Genomic DNA, 25,662 nt, shown 5'->3' with positions numbered 1-25,662 from the left:
TTTTTAACCCCATAACGAGCAGCGTAAACATGAAACTAGAAATAATGGTGGAATCGTGTGATTTTTTTATGATTTCTTTTTTTAAGGGTTAATAATAAGTGAACGGCCATGTGTCACACTCCAATGACACTACCACTCGCTGATAGCCGCCCTAACAGGACATGCTGGGAGTGGTAGTTCCCCGGGTGATGCAGCAGTGGAGGAGGGAGTCCCCGGTGATGCTGCGTCCTCCTCCCGCTCCCGTCATCACTATATATACCGCGGCTCAGGCCGGCTCTGCTGAGTGAGGCTCCAGCACCGGCGGCGGCTCCGGGCTCCGCGGCTGGGGGACATGCTCCGGGGCTGCATGTGGACTCGGGAAGAAGTCGGGGGGCCCGCGGATGGAGGACGGAGCTGCCTGGCCCGGGGGGACCCGTGTCTGGGTGGGGATCTGGATGGTGATGATGCTGGGGACACCTGCACGGAGCACCGGGACCGGAGCCGAGGCAGCAGCAGGAGGTGCAGGCGGGGGTCGGGGAGGCCGTGTGTCCTGTGTGTGCATGTACGGTGTATACTGCCGGGTGTATATATAATATATATAGTGTGTGCAGGGAGCGCTACACCGGCGCTGTCACCTCCGGCTATACCGCTATACATCAGTCTCATTCATCTGTGGCCTCCATCTCAGTCTGTCTCTCCTTGTCAATCAAGAAAAATGTTCTCTCTGGTCACTCAGTCATCATCTCTCAGAGCAATCAGTGCTGTAATAGAAATGTCATCTGTTTGTCTCTCCCTTTATCCTTCTTTTTCTTTCTTTCTTTCTTTCTTTCTTTCTTTCTTTCTTTCTTTCTTTCTTTCTTTCTCTTTTTCTTCCTTCCCATTCCATCCCTTTATCTTTCTGTCTTTCTTTCTACTCTCTCCTTTTTTCTCTTCCTTCTTTCTTCCCCCTCCCTCTTTCTCTTTTTTCTTTCTTTCTTTCTTTCTTTCTTTCTTTCTTTCTTTCTCTCTTCTTTTTCTCTTTCTACTTTCTTCCCCCTCCTTTTGTTCTTTCCTTCCTTCTTTCATTCTTTCCTTCTTTCTTTCATTCTTTCCTTCCTTCTTTCTTTCTTTATCTTTTTTCTCTCCTTTTCTCTTCGTTCTTTCTTCCCCCTCCTTTCGTTCTTTCCTTCCTTCTTTTGTTCTTTCTTTCCTTCCTTCTTTCGTTGTTTCCTTTCGTTCTTTCCTTCTTTCATTCTTTCCTTTTTTCACTTTCCTTCCTTCTTTCGTTCTTTCTTTCTCTTTTCTCTCTCCTTTTTCTCTTCCTACTTTCTTCTCCCTCCTTTCGTTCTTTCCTTATTTCCTTCCTTATTTTGTTCTTTTCTTCCCTCTTTCCTTTTTTCGTTCTTTTTCTTTCTTTCTTTCTTTCTTTCTTTCTTTCTTTCTTTCTTTCTTTCTTTCTTTCTTTCTTTCTTTCTTTCTTTCTTTCCTCAGCATCAACACATTCTATGTATTGCTTCCTTCCTTCCTTTCCTCCCTTCCTCCTTCCCTTCCCTTCCTTTCCCTTCCTTCGTGACACCTGTTTCCTCCATACTCTGCTTTTCTACCTTTCTGGACTCTAGGAAAGCTGAGTGGCCCCTGCGGGGGGGTCTCTAGTGGCGGCCATATTGGTTGTGGACAGTCCTGAGTATAGATACGTTGCGGCTGCCTGCAGGCACGAGACATGCGGTGTATTGGAGCTGTACAATGTCTGTGCTCCGTGTGGTGTTTATATGAGCCGTCGTGGTGCGGTATACATAGCTCTCTATATATAGCCGAGTGGTGGGGAATTTATAGGCCGTGGCGGGGGGCCGTGAGGATGGGGAGATTCTCAGCCCTGACCGGACTTATCACTTTCTGGCCATTTTTGCAGATATTTTCAGTAGGTTTGGTAGAGGATTCTGTCGCCTCCATCACATCACATTCTGGGCAGACGGCCATATGTGCAATAAACGATACCGCCGTAAATATTCCTGCAGTGTAGATGGCATTGAGGTTTAGATGGGTATTCCGGCTCTGCTCATTTCCGGAAGGTGAGCGGAGCCGGTGACGTCACGTCACGTCTACTGTTACCTCCCAGGGGGCTCGATGACTAGGACAGGGGCCCGATAACTGCCGTTCGAGCATCAGTCACATCACCGCCTCCGGTTACCCCCGATGGAGAAGTGAGAGCAGCCGCAATACCCCTTTAAACTCTTGGTGACATACACTGTGTATATGAAACTGGCTCGGGAGCTGAGCCTGCGCCATACCATGTGGGTGACTGCTGTGTCATACAGCCAGCACCAGAGTAACTAGCTCCAATCACAAAAGTTAAACCTCTTAGATGCCCCTGTCAATCATGACAATGGCACTTAGGTTAGGAATCGGAAGAAGGTCGAATAGGAAGAACGTCTACATGATGCCCATAGGATGTTGTAGAGACCGAGGACCTACTTATAGAGAATCTGTCACCCTTTTTTTGGCCTATAAGCTGCAGCCACCGCCATCAGGGGCTTATCTACAGCATTCTGTAATGCTAACAAAAAGCACAGAATGACAAATGTGCAGAAATACCTTGCAGTAAGACATATGACAGTAGTCAGCAAGTGCTGATAAAAGGTAACAACAAATACAGGGTATTTAGTCGATATTTTTTTTTGCAAAAAAATGTATGCCAAGCTGCTCCACCTTGTCAAGGTAACCCGTATTGAAGCAGTCCCTATCTAATGTATTTAAAACCTGAACATGTGAACAGTGTCTAAATGAGCAGGATTAAGACAGGCGCTTTCTAGTATGGGCACGTGGTGTAAGACAGCTCCTTATGTGCATGTCACACAAGAGAGGGGTGGGGTCTCTCAAATCATGCGTAAGCATGAAAAAAACTGGATTAAAAACACATGTGACATGCACAAATGTGAACAAGTCTGTTGGACAATGTTCACACCACCCACTGACCGAAACACAAACAAAAGGCACAGAATGACAAATGTGCAGAAATACCTTGCAGTAAGACATATGACAGTAGTCAGCAAGTGCTGATAAAAGGTAACAACAAACACAGGGTATTTAGTCGATACGTTTTTTTGCAAAAAAAATGTATGCCAAGCTGCTCCACCTCGTCAAGGTAACCCGTATTGAAGCAGTCCCTATCTGTAATGCTGTAGATAAGCCCCCGATGTAACCTGAAAGATAAGAAAAACAAGTTAGATTATACTCACCCGGGGATCCCGTCCGGTCCGATGGGTGTCGTGGTCCGGTCCGGCGCCTCCCATCTTCATATGGTGACGTTCTCTTCTTCCCGTCCTGTAGTGGCTCCAGGGCAGGCGCACTGCGCTATAAAAATGTAAATCCCCCTCCCACCAAATAATAGAATAAAAAGAAATGTAGTATATTCGGTATTGTTGTGTTTTTGAAATTTTTGCACTAAAAAGGGACAAAAAAAGGATAAAATACAAAAATAAAAAGCATTTTGGATTTTACATCAGTTTCATGAGGTTTTGAAGAATTTGGCACAAAGAAAAGTCAGTGAATATTGCAAAAAAAAAAGTGAACTAAAACAAAATCCCCCAAAAAACGTAAACGATGAATCGGACCCTTGGTGTCCAGTCTCCGGACCCTCTATCCTTCCTGAGTCACATAAGAGGTGAAACCTTTTGGATATTTGCTTTCTCAGATGTCAGAAAAGATTAGTTTGCTGAGAAAATGTGTTTCCTTCTTTATTCTCCTATTTCCTGATGGTGAAGGGGTAGGAAGGAGAAGTTGGTCAGAGTGGACCCAAAGTGTTGTGGTATTGTTCCCTGGTATCAGCCGCTATAGATCAGCGACTGCTGTGGTTCTCCATTGTTTTGCTGAAAAAGTAACCAAAGTTTTAAAAACTTTTGTCGGAAGTTTTGATTTGTTGGTGTCCCAGTCTTGAGACCTCTCACGATGACTCAAAGAAAGGTTCAGAAATACTTAGATATCCTCTCTTTTCCCCCCTTAAGCAGTCAGCGGGGGTCTCAATGGGTCCAAACTTCTTGACATTTGGCTCTAACATGTCAAATTTTTTTTAAAACTTTAATTATCTCCACTTCCGGGTCAATTAAAGGGATTAGAAAAACATGGCTACCTTCAGTGTCACCCCCTGACCATAGGTTTTGTCTGGTATTGCAACTCAGCCCCTTTGAAGTGAATGGAGTTGACCTGCAATACCACACACAGCCTGTAATCAAGGGTGGCGCTGTTTCTCAAAGCCATGTTTTTGTTGTCCCCCTTAACCACCAGCTTCCAAATGTGAGGGCTTTGCCAGACAGCATCCTAATTCCCAGCTTCTCGAACCCTTAGGGGGGGGTAGAGCATGATGGATTAAGCAGGAACAGTCGTCACTCCTGCCATGTCTGTTATATTCATTATGCATAAAAAAAAAATCTGTAAAATCTTTTCTTTTTTTTTTTTTTTTACAACTCAGCATTGTGTAATTCCTCTGTTAATTCCTCCTGGAAATATATAATAAATTGACATCAGGGCATTTCACATCTTCCTGTTCCAGGAATAAGACATCAGTCACGTCTGGAGAAGATTCGGGCTCCTTCGGAAGTGGTGACCCCCGTCTGGTTGACCCCCAGGGGTCTGCAAGATAAGCTCAGTGATAAAGTGAGTAGCTTGTGTCCCGAGGGCAATGACCGCTGTGATTCAATTTAGAATATTCCTTCGAAAATGCCTTTTATCAGACATCTGATAATCCGGAAATTCTGATAAACCGGCACAGGATCAGAAGGAGAAGACATTTATGCCATATCCTGGGCATCCACCTGCGTCAAACAGTTGTTGCATATCCTGTGGATTTGGGTTACCCCTTTAAATTTATGCGGTGCTGCATAGTATCAAACTCCTGGTGGTACTGGGATGGGATATAACACTGTTCATCCTGTTCCTCCTGCTTCATGAACACAATGCCAGAATAGTTGGACATTTGGGAGAAATATACCTGCATAACAATACAGATTAATAAGCCATTCAGGATCTCAGGAAAGCTGGGAGCATCGTCTTTGTGTGCTGTAATGGCCACCATTAGTGGATTCATACTTATGCGCAGCACTAGATTCAGGGATGTTGATAATAGGTTTATGCTGATAGGAAAATGTAAATCCTGGGGACAGATTCCCACTAATTGGTCTCTAAACTCTCAGACGACCTGATCTCATTAGATAATGGGATACATAGACGATATGCAGATTACTTTATGTTTAACTGTTTTATGTTTTAATCCCTAAAAATCTTGTTGGACACTAGATGCCCCCCTTCAACTTGCTGTTCCCTGCCTGTTGTCAAGAGGACAGGTCTTTGTCTCTTTACAGGAAGTGGGGGCGGGTCTTTGTCTCTTTACAGGAAGTGGGGGCGGGTCTTTATCGTTCTACAGGAGGTGGGGGCGGGTCTTTGTCTCTTTACAGGAAGTGAGGGTGGGCCTTTGTGTTATTACAGGAAGTGGGGGCTGGTCTTTGTCTTTTTACAGGAAGTGGGTCTTTGTCTCTTTCCAGGAAGTGGAGACAGGTCATTGTCTCTTTACAGGAAGTGGAGGATGGGTCTTTATCTCTTTACAGGAAGTGGAGACAGGTCTTTGTCTCTTTACAAGATGTGGAGACGGGTCTTTGTCCCTTTACAGGAAGTGGAGGGTGGGTCTTTGTCTCTTTACAGGAAGTGGAGATGGGTCTTTGTCTCTTTACAGGAAGTGGAGACGGGTCTTTGTCTCTACAGGAAGTGGTGGTGGGTCTTTGTCTCTTTACAGGAAGTGGAGACAGGTCTTTGTCTCTTTACAGGATGTGGAGACGGATCTTTGTCTCTTTACAGGAAGTGGAGACAGGTCTTTGTCTCTTTACAGGAAGTGTAGACGGGTCTTTGTCTCTTTACAGGAAGTGGAGACAGGTCTTTGTCTCTTTACAGGATGTGGAGACGGGTCTTTGTCTCTTTACAGGAAGTGGAGACGGGTCTTTGTCTCTCTACAGGAAGTGGTGGTGGGTCTTTGTCTCTTTACAAGAAGTGGGGTGGGTCTTTATCTCTCTAAAAGAAGTGGAGACGGGTCTTTGTCTCTTTACAGGAAGTGGAGATGGGTCTTTGTCTCTTTACAGGAAGTGGTGGTGGGTCTTTCTCTCTAAAGGGAGTGGTGATTGGTCTTTGTCTCTTTACAGGAAGTGTGGCCGGGTTTTTGTCTTTTTACAGGAAGTGGAGATGGGTCTTTCTCTCTTTACAGGAAGTGGAGACGGGTCTTTGTCTCTCTACAGGAAGTGGGGCCAGGTCTTTGTCTCTTTAAAGGAAGCTGTGGTGGGTCTTTGTCTCTTTATAGAAAGTGGAGACAGGTCTTGTCTCTTTCCAGGAAGTGAGGGGGTGGGTCTTTGTGTCTTTACAGGAAGTGGAGGATGGGTCTTTGTCTCTTTACAGGAAGTGGAGACGGGTCTTTGTCTCTTTACAGGAAGTGGAGACGGGTCTTTGTCTCTCTACAGGAAGTGGTGGTGGGTCTTTGTCTCTTTACAGGAAGTGGGGTGGGTCTTTGTCTCTTTACAGGAAGTGGAGACGGGTCTTTGTCTCTTTACAGGAAGTGGAGACGGGTCTTTGTCTCTCTACAGGAAGTGGTGGTGGGTCTTTGTCTCTTTACAGGAAGTGGGGTGGGTCTTTATCTCTCTAAAAGAAGTGGAGACGAGTCTTTGTCTCTTTACAGGAAGTGGAGACGGGTCTTTGTCTCTTTACAGGAAGTGGTGGTGGGTCTTTGTCTCTCTAAAGGAAGTGGTGATTGGTCTTTGTCTCTTTACAGGAAGTGGGGCCGGGTTTTTGTCTCTTTACAGGAAGTGGAGATGGGTCTTTCTCTCTTTACAGGAAGTGGAGACGGGTCTTTGTCTCTCTACAGGAAGTGGGGCCAGGTGTCACGGGGGCTTAGTTCAACTAAGGCTGAAATACCCGGGGCCCCTGTGGTGTCCCTTTTACTAGGGGAAACCCTGTCTGACCCTCAACCCAGGGTTTTTGCTGAAGGTGCAAATGCCTGAGCCTCCGACCTTTCCTTATCTCCTGCTCAGCCCTGCACTTAACCCTCCACCCTCCACCCAGTGAGGAGTCACACCACCAAAGCTCCCACACAAATAATGACAGACAGGGAGAACTTAAACTGCACTGCGCCGCACACACACAGGAATAAACAGTAATGTGAACAGGGCACAACAAAACACAAATATGGGAAGGAGAAAGGATAACGACGGATCATACGACACCAGATATGAATCTCTCTCTCTGCAACACCTCCACTCCAGACCGGAACCACTTGGTATGAAACACAAGCTATAATCGGCGACGCCCATATGCCAGTATGACTATTTAAAGACCGTGGGCGTGACTAACTTTCCAACCTGGTCTCCAGCAGGATTAACCCCCGAGAGCCTGAAGATCAAACCGGCGCCACTGAGGCTATAGTGGCTGGAGGTGGAACTACCTCTGCCTGCCGGATGCTGTGGTGTGAACAGCGTCCGACATGACAGTACCCCGTCTTCTACGAGGGACCCCAGGGCCCTCAAGACTCATAGGACCCGGCTTGTCCGGATGACGACGGTGAAAAGAACTGACCAGCCGATCCGCATGTATGTCTGAGGCTGGAACCCAAGACCTCTCCTCTGGACCATACCCCCGCCAGTGCACCAAATACTGAAGAGTACGGCGTACTACTCGAGAGTCCACCACCTTGGCGACCTCGAACTCTAACTCGCCATCCACCATGACTGGAGGTGGCATCGGCGTCGTGTCCACCAAGCCTACCACCTTTTTCAATAAAGCCCTGTGAAAAACGTTATGTATTCTGTACACCGCAGGAAGTTCAAACCGATAAGCCACTGGGTTAATGATGGCAGAAATCCTAAAAGGCCCAATAAACCTTGGACCCAGTTTTAAAGATGGGATTTTGAGTTTTATGTTCTTCGTAGCTAACCACACCCATTCACCCACACACAGGTCCGGACCTGGCACGCGTCTACTGTCAGCCACCCGTTTGTACCTGGCACTCATGCTCAACAAACGCTGTTTCACCCGCCTCCAGACTGATGACAATTGGGCTCCTAGCTGATCCTCCTCCGGGACACCCCCGGAGTCACCCTGACGTAAGGTACAAAACTGAGGATGTTGACCGTACACACAAAAGAATGGAGACTCTCCTGATGACTCTTGGCGGTGATTATTTAATGCGAATTCGGCCAGAGGAAGGAAAGTAGACCACTCCTCCTGGTTGTCGGACACAAAGCATCGTAAATACTGTTCTAGATTTTGGTTCATGCGCTCAGTTTGTCCATTAGACTGTGGATGAAACGCCGATGAATGTGACAACTTGATCCCCAACCTAGAGCAAAAAGTTTTCCAAAACCTCGCCACAAATTGCGTACCCCTATCAGATACTATGTCAGACGGTACTCCGTGGAGTCTGACCACCTCCTTCACAAATACCTAAGCCAACGTCTTAGCATTGGGCAAAGAGGACAACGCCACAAAATGCGCCATCTTTGAAAAACGGTCAACCACCACCAGGATGACCGTGTTCCCTGCCGAGGCTGGCAAGTCAGTGATAAAATCCATGGAGATTTCTGTCCATGGCCTATTGGGTACCCCCAGAGGCTGTAGCGTGCCAGCAGGATGGGTTCGGGGTGACTTAGCCCTAGCGCACGTGATGCAAGCTGCCACGTACGAGACCACGTCCTGCCGGATTTTGGGCCACCAGAAACGACGCGATACCAGCTCTAAGGTGCCCTTCACCCCTGGGTGACCAGCCAGTACCGAATCGTGGTGTTCCTTCAACACCTTAGGCCGAAGATGCAGGGGTACAAATGATTTGTTGGCGGGAAGTCCTGGTGGTACCTCCTCTTGGGCCTCGGCAATCTCCGCCTCTACCTCAGTCGTGAAAGCCGAGACCACTACCCCTTTCTGGAGGATGGGTACCGGCTCTTCCCGAGGTTCTCCCCCCGGAAAACACCTAGACAAACCATCCGCCTTGGTGTTTTTAGCCCCGGGACGGTACGTCACAAGAAAATTGAAACGAGTAAAAAACAATGCCCAGCGAGCCTGCCTAGGAGACAGACGCTTGGCCGACTCCAGGTAGAACAGATTCTTATGGTCGGTGATAACTGTGACCTGGTGAGCCGCCCCCTCCAAGAAGTGTCGCCATTCCTCAAAAGCCAGTTTGATGGCCAACAACTCCCTGTTGCCGATATCATAATTCCGTTCGGCCGGCGACAGCTTCTTGGAGAAGTAGGCGCATGGATGCATCTCGCTCAAGGACGAGCCTTGAGACAGTACTGCCCCCACTCCCACCTCCGACGCATCAACCTCTACCACAAAAGGTTTAGACACGTCTGGTTGCACCAGAATGGGGGCTGAAGCAAAACTATTCTTCAGACGCTCAAATGCACGTATAGCCACCTCAGGCCAGTTCGCCAGATCGGCACCCTTCTTTGTCATGTCCGTGAGCGGTTTGGCGACAGTCGAAAAGTGTTTTATAAATTTCCTATAATAATTCGCAAACCCAAGGAACCGCTGGAGTGCTTTCAGACTCTCCGGCCTCTCCCATTGCAACACCGCTTGCACCTTAGCGGTGTCCATTTTAAAACCGGCTGCGGACACAATATATCCCAAAAAGGGCAACTCCTGGACAAAAAATAAACATTTTTCCAGCTTAGCATAGAGCTGGTTCTCCCGGAGCAACTGTAACACCTGCCTAACATGCTCCAAATGAGTGTCCCGATCGCTAGAATAAATGAGGATATCATCCAGGTATACAATCACAAATCTCCCCAGGACATGAGCAAATACATCATTAATAAAATGTTGGAAAACGGCAGGCGCGGTGGTCAACCCAAACGGCATAACCAGACTCTCAAAATGACCCTCAGGAGTGTTAAACGCCGTCTTCCACTCATCCCCCTGACGGACCCTTATGAGGTTATACGCCCCCCTGAGGTCCAGCTTGGAAAACCATTTCGCCCCCGCTACCTGGTTGAACAAATCCGGGATCAACGGCATTGAGTAGGGATCACGGATAGTAATCTGGTTTAACTCTCGGAAATCCAGACACGGGCGTAACCCCCCATCTTTCTTCTTAATGAAGAAAAACCCCGCGGCTACAGGCGAGGACGAAGGCCGGATGTGACCTTTGCTCAGACTCTCCGCGATGTAGTCTTTCAGAGCTTGTCTCTCAGGACCAGAAATATTAAACATCCTGGCCTTAGGTAATTTGGCCCCGGGTTTTAACCTAATAGCACAGTCATAGGCTCTATGTGGAGGCAGTTCTGAGCAACCCTTCTCAGAGAAAACATCCTCGAAATCCTGCAAAGCCTCCGGCAGGCTGGGCGTCACGGCGGACACACATGTGGCCAAGCAATTGTCTTGGCAGAAACCACTCCATTGTACTATGTCCTGAGTTTTCCAATCAATTACCGGGTTGTGCCTGGACAGCCATGGAAAACCCAGGACCATTTGAGCTGGGAGATTACGGAGGACCCTACATGTAACCGACTCAGAATGTAGGACCCCAATGTGGAGTTTCACCTCTGCCACAAACTCAGTAATCTCCCCTTGAGGGAGGGGAACAGCATTAATGGTCACCACCTGTATGGGGTGAGGAAGTTTTTCGATCTTAAACCCGGCGGTGTGTGCAAACTCCTCATCTATGAGATTGGTGGCGGAACCGCTATCCACAAACACTGATATAGGTAGCTCTCTGCCGGCGATAATAACCTTGGCAGGGAGAATACATTGAGATACCATCATGGAGGATATGCATACGCTCAGTTGGGTCTCCTCCATACCCTCTGAGCTTAACAGTTTTCCGCCGGTGTGACCCTCTTAGGTAGTACCGGGCAAACGTTAACATAATGACCTCCTTTACCACAGTAGAAACATGCTCCGGGCTTCCGGAATCCCGGAGCGCGAGGCTGAACCTGTGCCACGCCAGCAATCTGCATAGGTTCAGGGGACTCATCTACTTCAACCACACCTGCACCTCTGTTTTCCCCCAGAGGTAGCGTCTCCTGTGCCCCCTGACGAAAACGGCGATCAATACGTATCACCAAACTCATGGCAGACTCCAATGATGCCGGAGTCTCATACATCAGGAGGGCTTGTTTCACCCTCCCTGATACCCCATGAATAAACTGGCTCCGCAGTGCTGGGTCATTCCACTGTGTGTCTACAGCCCAGCGGCGAAATTCCGAACAATAGTCTTCTGCCAAGCGCTCCCCCTGGCGGAGGGCGCGGATTTTAGATTCCGCTAGAGCCAGTCGGTCAGGGTCATCGTAAATGAGCCCGAGGGCAGAAAAAACATTATCGACCGAATGAAATGTAGCAGAGTCAGCTGGTAAGGAAAATGCCCATGCTTGGGGGTCACCACTCAGTAATGACAACACCAGCCCTACCCGCTGAGCCTCATTACCTGAGGATATTGGCCGCATGCGGAAGTATAATTTGCAGGCCTCCCGAAATACGACAAATTTGCTGCGATCGCCTGAAAATCGTTCTGGCAGCGGAAACTTCGGCTCTGCACCGATACCTGCAGATGCCGTTTGCACCTTTGCTACTACCAGGCCCTGCTGCTGAACTGCCCCTTTCAACTCGGAGACCTGTATGGACAGCGCCGCCAACTGGCGGGTTATGGAATCTAATGGATCCATGGACTCCTGAAAAAATGTGGGCCGATTATAATGTCACGGGGGCTTAGTTCAACTAAGGCTGAAATACCCGGGGCCCCTGTGGTGTCCCTTTTACTAGGGGAAACCCTGTCTGACCCTCAACCCAGGGTTTTTGCTGAAGGTGCAAATGCCTGAGCCTCCGACCTTTCCTTATCTCCTGCTCAGCCCTGCACTTAACCCTCCACCCTCCACCCAGTGAGGAGTCACACCACCAAAGCTCCCACACAAATAATGACAGACAGGGAGAACTTAAACTGCACTGCGCCGCACACACACAGGAATAAACAGTAATGTGAACAGGGCACAACAAAACACAAATATGGGAAGGAGAAAGGATAACGACGGATCATACGACACCAGATACGAATCTCTCTCTCTTGAACACCTCCACTCCAGACCGGAACCACTTGGTATGAAACACAAGCTATAATCGGCGACGCCCATATGCCAGTATGACTATTTAAAGACCGTGGGCGTGACTAACCTTCCAACCTGGTCTCCAGCAGGATTAACCCCCGAGAGCCTGAAGATCAAACCGGCGCCACTGAGGCTATAGTGGCTGGAGGTGGAACTACCTCTGCCTGCCGGATGCTGTGGTGTGAACAGCGTCCGACATGACACCAGGTCTTTGTCTCTTTAAAGGAAGCTGTGGTGGGTCTTTGTCTCTTTATAGAAAGTGGAGACAGGTCTTGTCTCTTTCCAGGAAGTGGGGGGTGGGTCTTTGTCTCTTTACAGGAAGTGGGGGTGGGTCTTTGTCTCTTTACCAGAAGTGGGGCGGCTCTTTGTCTCTACAGGAAGTGGAGGCAGGTCTTTGTCTCTTTACAGGAAGTGGGGGTGGGTCTTTGTCTCTTTACAGGAAGTGGGGGTGGGTCTTTATCGTTCTACAAGAGGTGGGGGCTGATCTTTGTCTTTTTACAGGAAGTGGGAGTGGGTCTTTGTCTCTTTCCAGGAAGTGGAGACAGGTCATTGTCTCTTTACAGGAAGTGGAGGATGGGTCTTTATCTCTTTACAGGAAGTGGAGACAGGTCTTTGTCTCTTTACAGGATGTGGAGACAGGTCTTTGTCCCTTTACAGGAAGTGGAGGGTGGGTCTTTGTCTCTTTACAGGAAGTGGAGATGGGTCTTTGTCTCTTTACAGGAAGTGGAGACGGGTCTTTGTCTCTACAGGAAGTGGTGGTGTGTCTTTGTCTCTTTACAGGAAGTGGAGGATGGGTCTTTATCTCTTTACAGGAAGTGGAGACAGGTCTTTGTCTCTTTACAGGATGTGGAGACAGGTCTTTGTCCCTTTACAGGAAGTGGAGGGTGGGTCTTTGTCTCTTTACAGGAAGTGGAGATGGGTCTTTGTCTCTTTACAGGAAGTGGAGACGGGTCTTTGTCTCTACAGGAAGTGGTGGTGTGTCTTTGTCTCTTTACAGGAAGTGGAGGATGGGTCTTTGTCTCTTTACAGGAAGTGGAGACAGGTCTTTGTCTCTTTACAGGATGTGGAGACGGATCTTTGTCTCTTTACAGGAAGTGGAGACAGGTCTTTGTCTCTTTACAGGAAGTGGGGTGGGTCTTTATCTCTCTAAAAGAAATGGAGACGGGTCTTTGTCTCTTTACAGGAAGTGGAGACGGGTCTTTGTCTCTTTACAGGAAGTGGTGGTGGGTCTTTCTCTCTAAAGGGAGTGGTGATTGGTCTTTGTCTCTTTACAGGAAGTGGGGCCGGGTTTTTGTCTTTTTACAGGAAGTGGAGATGGGTCTTTCTCTCTTTACAGGAAGTGGAGACGGGTCTTTGTCTCTCTACAGGAAGTGGGGCCAGGTCTTTGTCTCTTTAAAGGAAGCTGTGGTGGGTCTTTGTCTCTTTATAGAAAGTGGAGACAGGTCTTGTCTCTTTCCAGGAAGTGGGGGGTGGGTCTTTGTCTCTTTACAGGAAGTGGGGGTGGGTCTTTGTCTCTTTACCGGAAGTGGGGCGGCTCTTTGTCTCTGCAGGAAGTGGAGGCGGGTCTTTGTCTATTTACAGGAAGTGGGGGTGGGTCTTTGTCTCTTTACAGGAAGTGGAGGCAGGTCTTTGTCTCTTTACAGGAAGTGGGGGGTGGGTCTTTGTCTCTTTACAGGAAGTGGGGGTGGGTCTTTATCATTCTACAGGAGGTGGGGCCGGGTCTTTGTCTCTTTACAGGAAGTGAGGGTGGGCCTTTGTGTTATTACAGGAAGTGGGGGCTGGTCTTTGTCTTTTTACAGGAAGTGGGTCTTTATCTCTTTCCAGGAAGTGGAGAAAGGTCATTGTCTCTTTACAGGAAGTGGAGGATGGGTCTTTATCTCTTTACAGGAAGTGGAGACAGGTCTTTGTCTCTTTACAGGATGTGGAGACGGGTCTTTGTCTCTTTACAGGAAGTGGAGATGGGTCTTTGTCTCTTTACAGGAAGTGGAGACGGGTCTTTGTCTCTCTACAGGAAGTGGTGGTGGGTCTTTGCCTCTTTACAGGAAGTGGGGTGGGTCTTTATCTCTCTAAAAGAAGTGGAGACGAGTCTTTGTCTCTTTACAGGAAGTGGAGACGGGTCTTTGTCTCTTTACAGGAAGTGGTGGTGGGTCTTTGTCTCTCTAAATGAAGTGGTGATTGGTCTTTGTCTCTTTACAGGAAGTGGGGCCGGGTTTTTGTCTCTTTACAGGAAGTGGAGATGGGTCTTTCTCTCTTTACAGGAAGTGGAGACGGGTCTTTGTCTCTCTACAGGAAGTGGGGCCAGGTCTTTGTCTCTTTAAAGGAAGCTGTGGTGGGTCTTTGTCTCTTTATAGAAAGTGGAGACAGGTCTTGTCTCTTTCCAGGAAGTGGGGGGTGGGTCTTTGTCTCTTTACAGGAAGTGGGGGTGGGTCTTTGTCTCTTTACCGGAAGTGGGGCGGGTCTTTGTCTCTACAGGAAGTGGAGACGGGTCTTTGTCTATTTACAGGAGGTGGGGGCGGGTCGTTGTCTCTTTACAGGAAGTGGGGGCGGGACTTTGTCTCTTTACAAGAAGTGTCAGTGGGTCTTTTTCTGTCTTGAGGAAAAGGTGGTGGGGCATTGTCATTCTGCTTTCCTCTCCTGTCATGACAGAGAGGTGGACTTTCAGTTCAGGGCCCGTAAACCATTGAATAATGGCTAGTGCAATGCATACTAGAGAGTGAGGGAAGGAAGTTCCTGCACCTATAGTGCTTGTAGAATGCTTATAAATTGGATTCGACCACTCTAAAAGAGTGGATGAAAAGTTAAAGCACCGCTCCCTGCCGGGCAGGATGAGGACAGCAAGTCGAGTGAAACAAAATAAGGTTTACAAAAAAATGTTTTTGCTTTATTTTTTAGCATCCAACATATGCAGAAGTGATGGTGATGATTGAAGGGAGGGAGATGATTCTTACTCTTCAGAAAAACGAGTGAGTATGAAGTGGTGTCCAACACGCCCAGTATCATAGGACTGCAATGTTGTGTTTATTACATGGGCTGTGTATAGAGTTATTACTATACTTTTATATGGCGGTATTGTTTATGCACATTATGGGAGTATTTTCTGTTAAGTATTATGGCGGTATTACCGTAACTGAGAATTTCCCAAAAATTGTAGTGACCAATCAGTTTGGACGGTAAATGAATGCGGAGCTTTGTGACCATACATTACTCATCCAATAGTCACGCCAGAAGTCATTTTTCATTATCTTGTCCCTTTAAGTGTCAACGGCCGTCAATCACTGATAGAGATATTTTCAGATCCTAAGAGCTTCCTGTCATGGGAGGGATATAACGGACTCAGCCTTTTATCTCAGAGGATGTCGGGGTTAAAAGAAAATCTAAGATCAATGTATTGAAAGCTACAAAAGGTCAGTTGGTAGGAAATGAGGATAAAAAGCTAAGGAGCTGGGATCTAGGGTTTGGTGCTGGGATCTAGGGTTCAGAGCTGGGAAGGATCTGGAATCTAGGTGCTGGGAAGGCATTGGAATCTGGGGTTCGGAGCTGGGATCTAGGGTTTGGAGCTGGGAAGGAGCTTGGATCTTGGAGCTAGGAAGGAGCTGGGATCTAGGGTTCAGAGCTGGGATCTAGGAGCTGGGAAGCAGTTGTGATCTAGGGTTCGGATCTGGGATCTAGGAGCTGGGAAGGAGCTGGGATCTAGGGTGTGGCACTGGGATCTAGGGTTCAGTGCTGGGATCTAGGGTGTGGTGCTGGGATCTAGGGTTCAGTGCTGGGATCTAGGGTGTGGCACTGGGATCTAGGGTGTGGCGCTGGGATCTAGGGTGTGGCGCCGGGATCTAGGGTGTGGTGCTGGGATCTAGGGTGTGGCGCTGGGATCTAGGGTTCGGTGCTGGGATCTAGGGTTCAGTGCTGGGATCTAGGGTGTGGCGCTGGGATCTAGGGTGTGGTGCTGGGATCTAGGGTTCAGTTCTGGGATCTAGGGTGTGGCGCTGGGATCTAGGGTTCAGTGCTGGGATTTAGGGTGTGGCGCTAGGATCTAGGGTGTGGCGCTGGGATCTAGGGTGTGGTGCTGGGATCTAGGGTGTGGTGCTGGGATCTAGGGTTCGGTGCTGGGATCTAGGGTGTGGCGCTGGGATCTAGGGTGTGGTGCTGGGATCTAGGGTGTGGTGCTGGGATCTAGGGTGTGGTGCTGGGATCTAGGGTGTGGTGCTGGGATCTAGGTTTCAGTGCTGGGATCTAGGGTGTGGTGCTGGGATCTAGGGTGTGGCGCTGGGATCTAGGGTTCAGTGCTGGGATCTAGGGTTTGGTGACTCATATGTAGGGCAGATATAATTTCTTGCCTCTGACTTCTGGCAACTGGGACAGATACATCCAGGTAGTATACAAGATAAAATCTGAACACTGTAAATTTGTCTCCATGTTACCGGTTGGGATCAGGATCAACAAATATCTGCTGCCATCTGTCTGACAAATAATCCTCATTTACGGTTTAACAGAATGGATCATTTTCTGGACCTCAAGATGACCAAATACTTTACTTTTTGGTGAGCCAACTGTTAATCTCCCGATGTACATGCAAAACATTAGAGCTGGGCATGTCAAGAAACTCAGTTGTAGCAATGAAGCAGAGCCCAGTGGATCAGCAGAGAAGAGTATGTCAAGAGATTCACTTGTAGCAATGTAGCAGAGCCCAGTGAAACAACAGATCTGGGTTTATCAGGAGATTCACATGTAGTTAAATAATAGAGGCGAGAGGAATAGCAAAGTTGTATATGTCTAGGTGCTCACTTGTAGCAATAAAGCAGAACCCAGTGGATCAGCAGAGTTGGATATGTTAGAAAACTCACTTGTAATCCATTTGTAGCTGTGTAAGAGATCCCAGTGGAATAGCAGACCTGGGTACATCAGGAGACTCCATTGCAGCAGAATACGAGAAGGGAGTTTGTCAGGAGATTCACATGTAGTCATTTAGCAGAGGCCAGGGGAACAGCAGAGTTGTTTGTCATGATACTCACTTGTAATAATGAAGCAGAGCCCAGTGGATCAACAGAGTTGGGTAAGTCGGGAGAGTCCCTTGTGACTCATTTGTAGCTATGTAACAAGTACCAGTAGATCTGTTGCAGTGTAGTAGAGCCCAGCAGAATAGCAGAAGTAGGGTGGTTATGTCAGGAGAGTCACATGTTGTCATGATGCAGAGTCCAGTGGAATAGCAGAGCTGGGTAGGTCAGGAAACTCACAAAATGATGCATCAGAGCCCAGTAACAAAGCAGAGTTCAATGGCATCAGCTAAGTAACTGAATACTCAGGCGGTCTACCGCTTCTTGAGCTGGCCTTAGAGTGCAACCTCAGGGATGCGTATTGGGTTACCATTGGAACCGGTCACACACAAAAGCAGAGTAAGACTGTAGATTCCAACTCTGGAGCTGGGACAGGCGGGTAACAATTCTTGCCGCCAACATCTTCTTTTGGGGACAATACTTTACAACCCACCCACATCTGATGATCTACTGGCCGCCATCAAAGCAAGTCATGCTCTGCTCATGTCGTAGCACGCCGACCGCTTACTTATTTTCTCATGTTGACCGCAAGACTTGCGTGTAGAAAAGGCGCCACATTTGTACGTAAATCATAGGCTGCAATTATACAAAAGGATGTTTATGGCAAATGCACCAGGCTGTTTGTGTGAAGAAGACGCCCTCGGAGATAATCTCCACTTCATTCATGAAAATCCACAGCTCCTCTCCCCACACGCCCCGCCATCAGTAAGATGCAAGATACGGCCATAAAAGACATTTTTATGCCCTTGCCTGGTGTGAGTGATGACATCATCCCAGTGACATCATCGCCAGCCGTATCTGCGCTGACCCTGCTCACGCTGATCTCATTGCAGCCTGAGCTCTAAAGGCTTTTAGCCGGAATATTCCCCCCTGACATCCATCATGCTTTTAGCTTAATGAGACCTGGACGCCTTCCCTCGTCATCCCTCCTCCCAGTCCTGCTTCATGACAATCCTTAATGACATTATCTTTCTCGGGCTTCCGAGACGTAAGTCTGGAAAGAAGAAAACAAAAAAAAAAATAAAACTGAGCGAGTAAGCGAGACGGCAGAAAGAAAACTGATTATTCAACAACTCTCAGAATTGATATTCGGCTTTATTCCATTTAAATGATATAATGCATCGGCATAAATGGCGATCAATCACCGCGCTGCACTAGATGAATGTAAATTCTGTAAAATGCCTTCATTGATCTCGGCAGCTCATTAGAAATTTCTTCCGTAGACGCCAAATGTGCACCCGGTCAGGATGGTTCTCGTGGCTCATCCTTTTTGTGCAGGCGCTTGTTATGTTGCAGCTCCCCTTTATACATGGTAGGAGGCTCACAGTTAGGGATTCTTAAAAAGTAAATGTTTTTGTTACCTCATCTGACACCAGCATGATGTAGGGGCAGAGACCCTGATTCCATCAATGTATCACTTAGTTTCCTGAATGTAACAGTTGTGATAGAATCACAGTTTTCACTGGTGCAGATCTAACAGAGCTCGGAATGCTGAGCTGTGTATAACCCCGCCCACACCACTTATTGGCAGAAAGCTGCCTATTAGTGCTGGGGGCGTGACTGGACTAGAAAGCACAAGATAACTAGTCCTGTAGTGATAATCTCCAGCTGAGAAAACACTGATTTTATTGAGACAGCAAAAACACAGCCTTGTGATACATCGCCGGAATCAGGCTCTCAGCCCCTACATCATGCTGCTCTCAGATAACATAGCAAAACCTGCTGACATAATCCCTTTAACTTGAGTGTATAACATGGCTCCTGAGCCCAATACAAACACATGGTGGTATTTTTTTTTTTTTGCGTGTTTTTTTTTCCATTTCTTTATGTACATTTTACAATTTAATTTCTTTTCTTTTTCTTTTTTTGAGAAGATGAGAAAAATTTTGCTGTGCATTTAAATCCTTTTTTTTACTGTGTTTTCCATGCGAATAAATAGTTAATACCTCGGGTCCGTATATACGCAGTAAGTTATGTTTTTTATTTTGGTGTTTTTTTCCCATTTCTTTGTTTTTTTTTATTGCATTTTTTCTCCTTAATAACCTATTACTGATAAATCTCAGACCCCACATCCAAACAGACACCTGCTGGTTATCTCAGGACGGGTTACAACGTGATTTTGCTTGTTTTTTTTTTCCCAGACTGATTTGGAAAACTGCATAGTTTTTTTTTTAACCCTCATCATGTGGGTTCTTTCAGCGTTTTTGCATTTTTTCACCCATAGAGAGTAGTGAGAAAGTGCAAAAAACGCAACCGTGCACCATAAACATGTACTGTAGACAAACGACACCTATAATTCTCACCAAAAAACTCCACAAAGAAAAAATGCTGCAAATGTGCACCCAAAAAAAGCAGAAAAATCTGTTTTTTGTAAGCAGCTTTTTACTGCACGGAGAGCAGATTTTGCCTGCAGGAAAAAAAATTCTGCGAACATGGCACAAAAGCCCAGCAAAAAAGATTCAGTGTGAACACACCCTAACGTGGATTGACCTGAGCATGCCGTGATTTTGGATTGGAGACGTGTTCCTGTGTACTTTCAGCAAGCAGAGATCTTGTAAGCGGTTCCATTTTCATTATACAGTGATATAAGACGGCTCCAACCCTGGAAATCTAATATGGGGACTGATCAGAGTTGTGCGCTGTCTCCGGAGGGCCACATCTGCCTTCTGTAGATCTCTTGAGACAAGGCGGCCATGGCAGCGGAGAAAGCTTCTTGCATTTGTCAGGTGTCACCCATGAGAAATGCAAAAGCTTTTAAGAGTTTTTTTTTGCCGATTGGGTGTAAAACTGGGGGGGGGGGGCTGCTTAGGCATTTAATTTAGGTGCAGACTGTTGAGTCTCTGCCGAAGGATTTAGATATTGGAGATCAAGACAGGGAAAAAAATATCTAACCTTTTTCTTATGTTTTTTCCATCTTTTTCTGGTTTAGGAGTCCAGTGGGCGGTCCTATCCATGACTGACAGCTCAGCCATTAACTAAACCCACCCACTGGACTCCTAAACTCAGAACAAGCGGAATCCTTTACCGCCATGTCGGTACTACCCTGATGTCTTCGGTCTGAACCGCACGATCAATGCATCAGGATCCCTTTAATTTATATCTGCAGCACAGTGCGGATCATAAATGTCCCCTCATACGTCCGTGTTCCCACATCTTAATTTTTCTCCATTTTAGCCATTTCATCAGGACTAATAGCAAAAAAAGGAGCAAAACAGATAATGAATTAAGTGGGGAAAAAAAGAGGCGTAAATTCATAGATGAGTTGGCCCCATAGACGTTTGGCGACCCCGCCGTATCTTGAAAAGTCATCGTCTGTTCTGGTAAAAGGCTACAACCCCCATTATTTAATTGTTTTGGTCACATGACAAGTTCAAGTCATTTTTTGGTTTATGGCCGCAGTGGTATATATGGCGCCCATCCCCCTATAAAGATTTATTACCGTCACTGATACTTCCTTCCAGCCACCTTCCACACATTCATCACCAAGGTCGCCCAAGGGCAAGTTTTTCCATTAGTACAAAAGATCGGGTGTCCTTATTTATCGCAGCTAATGTTTTTCCTTTCTTGATACGCAGTCAGCAAAAATCAGCATCTTTTTAACATAACACAACTGCTTTTTAATTTTTTTTTAGCTTTTTTTACGCAGTGTAATGGTGAAAAATCTGCTGATAAATGGAAACCGTCAGCAAGCTGGTTAGTCACTGCTGATAGATGTTAATATTGTGAGGCTTCTGAACCGCTGTGATGCCCATATGGGTTGTTATTTACCTTTTTTCCAGATTGACAGCTCTAGAATTTTTAGAAATTGACAGATAGGGCAACCTAAGACCCTACCTGCCTTCGAGGCACAGTGCCCAAATTACAAGGTACTTGAAGTGGGCTCCTAGGGCAAAACAAAGGGCAATATAGTGCTTCTGAATTGGTGGCCCCTATTATTGTCCTAATGCCCAAGTCAATTCTTACCAACAGTCTCCTGAATTGGAGCTCAAAAGGGAACAGGACCTTGTGCCCTCTTGCCAACAGTCTCCTGAATTTGAGCTCAAAAGGGAACAGGACCTTGTGCCCTCTTGCCAACAGTCTTCTGAATTGGAGCTCAAAAGGGACAGGACCTTGTGCCCTCTTGCCAACAGTCCCCTGAAATGGAGCTCAAAGGGGGTAGGACCTTGTGCCCTCTTGCCAAGAGTCTCCTGAATTGGAGCTCCAAAGGTGACAGGACCTTGTGCCCTCTTGCCAACAGTCTCCTGAACTGGAGCTCAAAAGGTAACAGGACCTTGTGCCCTCTTGCCAACAATCCCCTGAATTGGATCTCAAAAGAGGCAGGACCTTGTGCCCTCTTGCCAACGGTCTCCTGAATTGGAGCTCAAAAGGGGCAGGATCTTGTGCCCTCTTGCCAACAGTCTCCTGAATAGGACTCAAAAGAGGCAGGACCTTGTGCCCTCTTGACAACAGTCCCCTGAATTGGAGCTCAAAAGGGGCAGGACCTTGTGCCCTCTTGCCAACAGTCTCCTGAATTGGAGCTCAAAAGAGGCAGGACCTTGTGCCCTCTTGCCAACAGTCAACTGAATTGGAGCTCAAAAGGGGCAGGTCCTTGTGCCCTCTTGCCAACAGTCTCCTGAATTGGAGCTCAAAAGGGGCAGGATCTTGTGCCCTCTTGCCAACAGTCTCCTGAATAGGACTCAAAAGAGGCAGGACCTTGTGCCCTCTTGCCAACATCCTCCTGAATTGGAACTCAAAAGGGGTAGGTCCTTGTGCCCTCTTGCCAACACTCTCCTGAATTGGAGCTCAAAAGGGGCAGGACCTTGTGCCCTCTTGCCAACAGTCTCCTGAATTGGACTCAAAAGAGGCAGGACCTTCTGCCCTCTTGCCAACAGTGTCCTGAATTGGATCTCAAAAGGGGCAGTTCCTTGTGCCCTCTTGCCAACACTCTCCTGAATTGGAGCTCAAAAGGGGCAGGACCTTGTGCCCTCTTGCCAACAGTCTCCTGAATTGGACTCAAAAGAGGCAGGACCTTCTGCCCTCTTGCCAACAGTGTCCTGAATTGGATCTCAAAAGGGGCAGTTCCTTGTGCCCTCTTGCCAACAGTCTCCTGAAATGGAGCTCAAAAGGGGCAGGACCTTGTGCACTCTTGCCAACAGTCCCCTGAATTTGAGCTCAAAAGAGGCAGGATCTTGTGCCCTCTTGTCAACAGTCTCCTGAATTGGAGCTCAAAAGGGGCATGTCCTTGTGCCCTCTTGCCAACAGTCTCCTGAATTGGAGCTCAAAAGAAGCAGGACCTTGTGCCCTCTTGCCAACAGTCCCCTGAATTGGAGCTCAAAAGGGGCAGGACCTTGTGACCTCATGCCAACAGTCCCCTGAATTGGAGCTCAAAACGGCCAGGAACCAGTAATTCTAGGGGCACTGTTTTTGGTTTCCTAATCTCGTACAACCCTATAACGTGTCAGTTTATCCTTCCTTTAATGGTGCAGGACACCCTGGGTCATGGAGACTTTATGGGCCCGATTAATAATTTGCATGTGTTTTCACCCTCCTAAGCTGTCCATATTGGCGTGTAGATCATAAGAAGCTGGATAAAATGATAGCTTGATTTCTACGATTCGATGTCTTATTCCAGAGAAATCCACATTTTTCTTAATATATAAATGAGCTGTTAAGATCTATGGGTGGGACATAGATCTCACTGAGAAACTGCCTCCAGAGCTTATTGTAAAGGAAAGTAGGAGTAACCAGTGTGAGACGTTAATAAGGAGAGGAGACTGTCAGTCATTACCCAAAACCTGCTGGCTTTCAGGTATGCAGTTGTAAGCACGCCCTGGCAGTAACTGACAGTAGGCCCAGCAGTACATAAGTATAGAGTCGGCTGTCAGTGAATGCTGAGACTTGCTTATAGCTGCTACCCTCAGTGCGGTGAGCCGGCATGACTGAAGGCCGGCATGACTGAAAGCCGGCTTGACTGAAAGCTGGTGGCTCCCGGGAGAAATGAGCAACACTGTAATATATTTTCTCAGAGAAATCTGCATCTGTCTCCTCCTGGACTGACCTTTCATTCTCAAAATTCTCAATTCACGGGTAAAACCTGTATTCGGAGAAGACAGACTTTCCCATTGCTGGGATAGGAGATGACAGTTGGTGCTCATAAGGTTCTATGGAGAACTGCAACTGTTGCTTCAGAAGCTCGTCTCGCTTCCCCTCTCCATAGAGCTTTATGAGCACCAACAGTGTGAACACAGATTCAATCCAGGAGGAGAAAGAAGCTGATTTCTCGGATCAGATGTATTACAGAGTTCATTATTTTCATGAATACCATTGATTTATGAAATAAAAATGAACCCAACAGTAAAACTACAGGCCGCATCACATTGTGGATGGAATATGGATTACCGTGGGCAATTAATTAGCTTTGTCTTCATCCCCAGGCATCTTCTCCATCCGAATTACAGAGAGATCCATTACAGCTCCAGCGACATTCCTATTGTGCATGAACCCAACATGACGGTAGGAGCCGCTTCCTTAATATCAACCTTCTGTACACTGTACTGGCTTTTGTGTCTTAAAGGGGGTTGTCTAAAATTAGAAAATCATGGCTGCTTTCTTCCAAAAATAGCGCCACCCCTGTCCAAAGGTTGTATGTGGTATTGCAGCTGTGCGTAAATGGACCTGAGTTTTATCCCATATCACAATCTGTATTACAAAAAAAAAAAAATTTTGCAATTTTCACACTGCCACTGGCGTTATTTCAGGTCTCATTATTGTATTTCCTCCTTTTTCTTTTTTTTCTATTTTTTTTTTTTGTCTTTTTCGCCTGTTTTTCATTTTAGCTTTATTTTTTTTCATTTCCTCTTCTTATTTCTATTTTATGTGGGCGAAGTTCGAGGGTTCCAGATGTTTTTTGGCTCAATCAAGTTCGACTTTTTAAAAAGCCACAACATTTTTGCACAAATCTGTAAAGTGTCTGATCTGTGATACCTACTGTACGGATGTGCCATGGGGTGATGTATCCATGGGTGGTACCTACTGTGCGGACGTGGCATGGGGTGATGTATCCATGGGTTGTACCTACTGTGTGGATGTGGCATGGGGGTGATGTATCCATGGGTGGTACCTACTGTGTGGATGTGCCATTGGGTGATGTATCCATGGGTGGTACCTACTGTGCGGACGTGGCATGGGGTGATGTATCCATGGGTTGTACCTACTGTGTGGACGTGGCATGGGGTGATGTATCCATGGGTGGTGCATACTGTATGGACGTGGCATGGGGGTGATGTATCCATGGGTGGTACCTACTGTACAGACGTGGCATGGGGGTGATGTATCCATGGGTGGTATCTACTGTACAGACGTGCCATGGGGGTGATGTATCCATGGGTGGTACCTACTGTGTGGATGTGGCATGGGGGTGATGTATCCATGGGTGATGCATACTGTATGGACGTGGTGGCATGGGGTGATGTATCCATGGGTGGTACCTACTGTGCGGACGTGGCATGGGGGTGATGTATCCATGGGTGATGCATACTGTATGGACGTGGCATGGGGTGATGTATCCATGGGTGGTACCTACTGTGCGGACGTGGCATGGGGGTGATGTATCCATGGGTGGTACCTACTGTGTGGATGTGGCATGGGGGTGATGTATCCATGGGTGATGCATACTGTATGGACGTGGCATGGGGTGATGTATCCATGGGTGGTACCTACTGTGCGGACGTGGCATGGGGGTGATGTATCCATGGGTGGTACCTACTGTGCGGACGTGGCATGGGGGTGATGTATCCATGGGTTGTACCTACTGTGCGGACGTGGCATGGGGGTAATGTATCCATGGGTGGTACCTACTGTGCAGAGGTGCCATGGGGGTGATGTATCCATTGGTGATGCATACTGTATGGACGTGGCATGGGGGTGATGTATCCATGGGTGGTACGTACTGTATGGACGTGGCATGGGGTGATGTATCCATGGGTGGTACCTACTGTGCGGACGTGGCATGGGGGTGATGTATCCATGGGTGGGACCTACTGTGCGGACGTGGCATGGGGGTGATGTATCCATGGGTGGTACCTACTATATGGACGTGGCATGGGGGAGATGTATCCATGAGTGGTACCTACTGTATGGATGTGCCATGGGGGTGATGTATCCATTGGTGGTACGTACTGTATGGACGTGGCATGGGGTGATGTATCCATGGGTGGTACCTACTGTGCGGATGTGGCATGGGGGTGATGTATCCATGGGTGGGACCTACTGTGCGGACGTGGCATGGGGGTGATGTATCCATGGGTGGTACCTACTATATGGACGTGGCATGGGGGAGATGTATCCATGAGTGGTACCTACTGTATGGATGTGCCATGGGGGTGATGTATCCATGGGTGGTACCTACTGTGTGGATGTGGCATGGGGGTGATGTATCCATGGGTGGTACCTACTGTATGGACGTGGCATGGGGGTGATGTATCCATGAGTGGTACCTACTGTATGGATGTGACATGGGGGTGATGTATCCATGGGTGGTGCATACTGTTCGGATG

The 25,662-nt window shown here is 47.5% G+C and overlaps 1 protein-coding gene across 1 annotated transcript in view; it reads left to right on the top strand.

Annotated features, from left to right (window-relative positions):
• Window positions 1-252: 252 nt before the first annotated feature.
• The window catches only part of ADAM19 (ADAM metallopeptidase domain 19), a 61,876-nt gene continuing 36,466 nt past the window's right edge, over window positions 253-25,662 (top strand). The window contains exons 1-4 of the mRNA XM_073567874.1: window positions 253-498; window positions 4,505-4,608; window positions 14,970-15,040; window positions 23,542-23,620. Of these exons, the coding sequence (XP_073423975.1) occupies window positions 381-498; window positions 4,505-4,608; window positions 14,970-15,040; window positions 23,542-23,620 (372 nt within the window). The 5' untranslated portion in view covers window positions 253-380. The remainder of the gene's footprint in view (window positions 499-4,504; window positions 4,609-14,969; window positions 15,041-23,541; window positions 23,621-25,662) is intronic.

This window comes from Dendrobates tinctorius, unplaced genomic scaffold, assembly GCF_039654945.1.
Source record: "Dendrobates tinctorius isolate UK_male_01 unplaced genomic scaffold, ASM3965494v1 ptg000020l, whole genome shotgun sequence".
In the NCBI taxonomy this organism is placed as follows: Eukaryota; Metazoa; Chordata; class Amphibia; order Anura; family Dendrobatidae; genus Dendrobates; species Dendrobates tinctorius.
Note: the sequence above shows the minus strand (reverse complement) of the source record. Positions and strands in the feature narration are given on the sequence as shown.